The 5683-nt window shown below is 46.4% G+C and overlaps 1 protein-coding gene across 1 annotated transcript; it reads left to right on the top strand.

Moving 5' to 3' along the window:
* Positions 1–1990: 1990 nt before the first annotated feature.
* On the top strand, positions 1991–5095 carry TMEM17 (transmembrane protein 17). Its single transcript, XM_054290439.1, has 4 exons — positions 1991–2138; positions 3530–3633; positions 3864–3977; positions 4387–5095. Exons 1-4 carry the CDS (start codon positions 1991–1993, stop codon positions 4666–4668), a joined length of 648 nt encoding a protein of 215 aa, XP_054146414.1. The 3' UTR covers positions 4669–5095.
* The last annotated feature ends 588 nt before the right edge of the window (positions 5096–5683 follow it).

Below are 5683 nucleotides of genomic sequence, written 5' to 3'. Positions count from 1 at the left end.
ACCTGGCTGCATGCTTGAAGGTTTTCAGAACTGGGGAACATAAAACATAAGCAGCATTAGGATGATCAGGGTCCTCACTCAAAGCCACTGGCATCAGGAAAAGGCACAATAACATTGTTCAGGAATGTTCAGGAACATTTCTTCCATCATCCATTCAGAAAAAGTAATCAAAAGGAAAATCATTAAAGGCTGAACTTTTACATGCCACCAACTTATACCATGGAAAAAACCTTGAGACTTCCATGAATATCTGACTTAATCAAAACTCTGCCATATTTTGATTCATATAAGCCTGTTTCTTGTGTCCAAGTAGTTGAGAGTATGGGATGAGAGTCTCCATAACTTATAGAGTGGTTAATCAGGTCAGAACCAAGGTAACAACAGTAGAACAAAATGTCTGGCAATCTCATTGAGATTCCTCACCTTGTCCCTTTCTATAGCAGAGAACTTTATGAACATACTGGCTAAACAGTGCAAAAGTCACCACTACAGTTGTTGAGCCTGAAAGGAAATAATTTCCAGCACCTACTGGCAATTGGCAAGATAACTGATACAGACTGCACTTTTTAAAGTTCAGAAACCAATTTGAACATTAATTCTGGATTTCATAAAGTTTCCTCAAATATAAAAGTGATTCTTAAACTCTTCTATCATTTCAGTTGTTTTTTAATGCAGATTCCTGCTGGCATACCCATGTTTGGAGAAGTCCTTAGAAAAGTATTTATTGTCAATACCACACCATTCACCAGCTCAAAAGCCAAATGGATTTGTCAGAACTCCTCCTTGTTTAGCCATCTTTCTCTGTAGTCCTCCCAGTGGGATAAAATGAAATTCAATTTGAACTAGGCTTTAAATTATTTAGTCGGAGATAATTGAGTTTGGAAAGTCATACTGGAGCATGATCACCCCAGGAAGAAGCTGAACATGATTTGGGGTGGGGGAGCAGGAGAGGAGAGCTGGCATGCCCTGCCCAGTGAAGGTGTCCCTGCCCATGGCAGGGGGCTTGGAACATTGTGATCTTTAAGTTCCCTTCCCACCCAAACCATCCTGTAATTCTATGTCATATTAGGTGCAGAAAATCTCTCATAGTAAAAGGCACAAGCTACTCTTTCATTTTGGTTGTGCAGAAAATAACTTCCTGCACACTTAAGAACGGCATTCTTTTTTTTTTCTTGAAGGAAAAAATCAGGCCCTAAAGTTATTGAAAAACCAGGAGAGCAAATTACCTCATTTCTAGAGGGCCTGTATTTTCCAAGTAAAAGAAGCACAAGAAATCGGGTTTATATTATTAATTTATTGTGATTCCATGAAACCCCCAGTAAGGGACAAAGCTGACTGGGCTTCAGCTGTCTTGGTAAAACCACAGCTTTTAACTTCAGAGTAGCACACAGAGATTTCCTTGAGGAAAAGGTATTTCCTGGCTCAGTTACACCTGCATCTCTGGTAAAATGAGTAATTTTAAGTGGCAACACAGAATGTTCACACCATTCTTCCAATCCCCATTCCCTCTCTGACTCTCATCCAGGGCCATCATTCTCCCGGGTTCATCTAGATGGGAGGAGAGCGCTTCTACAGCACCTTTTCTCGGGCCAGCATTCCCGTTACCCTCTCAGAAAACCACAGAGTGGAAGAAAAAAAAATCCCCTCGGACTGGTGCGAAACGAAGCGAAGCGATGCGGGAACTGAGGGGAGCCGCTGGCCCCGGCAGCTCCCAGGGCCAGGGCACGGCCGCAGCTCCGTCCCGCCACAGCCGCGCCCCGGGGGGCTCGGGGGGTCCGTCCCTGCGGCGGGGGCTCCGCTCCCCCCGCCCCAAGCCCGGCATAGCTCCTGGCCCAACCCCGGCATCGCTCCCGCCCCAGCGCCGGCATCGTTCCCTCCCCAACCCCGGCATCGCTCCCGCCCCAGCGCCGGCATCGCCCCAGCCTCGTCCCGGCCCCTCAGCCCTGCGGGCCCCACGGCGCCTGCGCGGCTCCGCCGCGGCCTGGGCGCGATGGCGCGGCCGGAGGGGCCCCCGACGCTGCCCGAGCCGCTGCGGCGGCGGCTGGTGTCCTTCAGCAGCTCCGTGTTCAGCGACAGCCACCGCACCGCGCTCGGCGACGGCCCCCGCGCCCCCCCGGGCTTCCCGGGCTACCGCGCAGGTACAGCGCGGCCTCGGGCCGGCCGGGCGGGCAGCACCGGGCCCGGGGCTCTGCTGCGGAGCCGGGCCGGGCCCGCCGGGACCCGCCGGAGGCAGCGCCCGCAGGAGCTGCTGGGGCCGGCGCCTCTCTCTGTGTGCACCCGGCCTGGCGGGGAGAGCCGTGGCTGCGGCACAACCCGCGCCCTGTTCAAACCTCTACCGCGAGAGTAGCCATGGCAGTGCTCACAGTGCAGCCTGCACAGAGAGGCTGCCGTGATTTCACCCCATAAATCCGTTCTAAGCCGATCGAATTAATCAACAAGAGGTTCTTGTTTCAAGAGAGGAGTTCCCGCTTCCTTTGTGTAGTAACACTGCTAACGCTTACGAGTTCTTCATTTCGTTTATCAAACATTTCACCAGTATCTTCTATCTCTAGTCTTTTTTTCTTTGGCTTGCTGTGTATGGAATACTCCTGTGTTAATATCCAATTGCAAATTATTGGACATCGGGATTTCGAAAATTCCGTTTTACACATATATATCTCGGGGAGTTGCTGTAGCAACAGCCATTGCAATACTGTCTGGCTTTTGCATTAATTTTAGCAATCCCAGCAAATAAGCAGTAATTTAATTTAGGGATAGAAAAATTAATTAGAATTGGATTATGTTGCTTAAACATTCATCCAAACACAGTTTTAGAACTTGCACAGAATTTATAAATAGCAATGCCATGTCTAGGAAAGCTTTAACATACCTAAACATTGTGATGACAATTGAAATTTGAATTGTCATCATCTTGGCTTCTTTGTTTTTAAGTAATTTTTTTCCTTAAGTCTGACCTTGTAGGTCTGTTATAAAGTCATAAGTACAGAATTTACTGCCCACATGTTGGGAGTTGGAGACTTGCCTTTCTCTACATTGAGTTATGTGATACAGCTTGTCCTGTACTGGCCTGAAAGGATGAACTTTAGTTTGACACATATTTGAAACTGTTATCTCTCAGGAATCAGACAAATTATCTTCCAAGTGTCTGTTTAAATAAAAGGTTGAAAATGGAGAGTGGGCCATGCAAGTCTGCTCTCTAGCAGCTCTCTTAAGCCTTAGTCAGAGATGGTGGAGTAAGCTAAGACCCACCAGGTAATCAACAGTTGGACACTCAGCTTGATTACATGACTGAATTATAAAAATGCTCTATCCCAGGAGCCAAAAGGTGTGTTGGATTCCAGGAAATGGAATAGGATATGATGTGAAGATAGGGTGTGAAGATTTCCTCTGGATAAACAAAAATATTTTTCTTAACATTTTATTTGAGTGGGAAGAGTCAAATTCCTGCCCTGCGTGAAGCTAAGATGGAGCAGTATCCTTCTGTGATATTTACAGCTGGAGTGATAAAATCTTCTTTCTCTCTGTACAGATTGTGAAATCCTTTCCAGTTTGCCACTGCAGATGTCCCTCTATTTCAATGTTTATTTCTTCCCATTCTGGTGGCTCATCACAGTTGCCATCCTCTACATGAAGGTGAGAAGGAAGGAAAGTGTTGGTTTGTAAATCTGTGTTACATCAAACACATCCTGGTGTGGGATACAGCTCAGTGGAGTTAGAGGTTTTTACATTGTTTTGGGAATTCATGGAAACTGAAGGTTCAGGAGTGTTTGAATGCCAATACTGTTGACTGAGAGTAGCACAGAGTATTTTCATTTAATCACAGACACCACGGCAGAAACTTCTACTTTCTTCTTCCCCTGCAGTATCCAGCCTTATCAGATTATTACAAGTTCATCCTGGTCACCATCATGATCCTGGTCTCTCTGACAGAGCTCATTCGACTCTACCTGGGATATGTAGGCAATCTCTTGGAGAAAGTAAGTTACCAGATGGACACACTAATTTCTGCAAGAATTTTTGCTTTTGGGAGTTGAGCATTAACTGGCAGGCATTTTATTTGAGAGATTTAAGTTGAAGACATGGTTATTTCTCTTCAGTTGCACTCTGCATCTTCTATTCCCTTGGCATTGGCTTCCACTTAATTTTGTGAATTTCAAGTAGTTTTCCCTCAGAAGAGAACTCTCTCACTCCCTAAAATTATTTTGTCAGAAAATACAAGTATGCTTAAAAACACAGGATATGGAAATAGGAAGCCACCCCACTTTGCCTTTCTGCATTATGTGCTGGCTTTTGGAAAATTAAAAATAAATGTGTTTTCTTTACAAGATTTTGGATTTTTTCATCCCAGCTGTCAGGTTTTTAATAGGTGATGTCTCCCTGTTGTAGGTCCCTGAGCTGGCTGGGTTTTGGCTCCTGACTCTCCTCCCGCAGTTGCCTATAATTCTCTTCTTGCTATTTAATGAAGGGCTGAAAATCCACTCTCTGGAGCGTGCCGTCCACATCATCTTCGCCGCCTTCCTCTGCTTCCAAGTGGTGGCGGCGTTTTTCGCCCTCAGGAGGATGGTGAACACTCTGGCCACCCGCTTCCGCCTCACCGAGTTCCACCGCCTGGAGGAGCAGCGCCCCGCGCCCGGCCTGAGCAGCCTGGGCGGCTCCCGGGGCTGGTAGGGCCGGAGATCGCATCCCGAGCAGCTCCCGGGGCTGGTAGGGCCAGAGATCGCACCCCGAGCAGCTCCCGGGGCCGGTAGGGCCGGAGATCGCACCCCGAGCAGCTCCCGGGGCTGGTAGGGCCCCCAGGGCCTCAGGGGGTACCAAAGCCCAGCCCAGTGCACCCACAGTTCTGTTTCCGTTCTGCTGGGTCATTCTTTGCCTTCTTGCCTCAGAGGTATCAAAAAAATAGATCTCGCTCCAGAGCCAACATTAAACCTCAGAGGATGGAGCTCCTTTCTGCAAGGAAAATCAAAGCCAATTGCATAACTGACCTGAGTGGACTGTTTGTGGACTGAGTAGATTTAGAGGGTTTTACAAAGTTGTGGCATTTTAAAAAAACCAGAAGCCTTTATCCTCACTGTTTGCACAAAATTCTTTTGTTTACAATAAATCTTTTCTACACTTTTTTGTGTTGGTGTCACAGACATTCTTTCATAAAAATCCTTTCTTTTAGGAGTTTTCCTCTTCTGGGAAGCTGAGGCCCCAGAAGAAAAATGTAAACAATTATTATCGGCTGCTGTGGAATGTAGCAGGTGCACCTGTGATTGGCCCATGTTCGATGTTTACAATTAAGGGCCAATCACAGGACAAAACTCTCTGGGACAGATTCACAGAGAGCTCTCTTGTTTGAGATTCCTATTCAGTTCTTAGCTTAGCAGCTTCTGAACTTTTCTCTCTATTCCTATTAGTATAGTCATAATGTATTATATATCATAAATTAATAAATCCAGTCTTCTGATCATGAAACAAGATTTTTGTCTATCTCTCTCACCCTGAGGAACCCTCACAAGTCATGTAACATGTTGGTACCAATTTTGTCTGTTTTCCAGGTATGTTGCACAAATTTCATGCCTGATACCTCAGTTAGGAAAAAAACCCAACCCAAAACCAAACTGGAAACAAAAGCCCCAAGAGATCTTGAGGCTCAAAAAGAAGTTAGTGAACAAAGACTGCACTTTCAGAGATGGTCTTC

Source organism: Melozone crissalis, unplaced genomic scaffold (genome assembly GCF_028551555.1).
Source record: "Melozone crissalis strain CALT ecotype California unplaced genomic scaffold, PUWL_Pcris_2 ptg000081l_1, whole genome shotgun sequence".
NCBI lineage: Eukaryota > Metazoa > Chordata > Aves > Passeriformes > Passerellidae > Melozone > Melozone crissalis.
The sequence above is the reverse complement of the archived record's forward strand: the minus strand, read 5'-3'. Positions and strand labels throughout refer to the sequence as shown.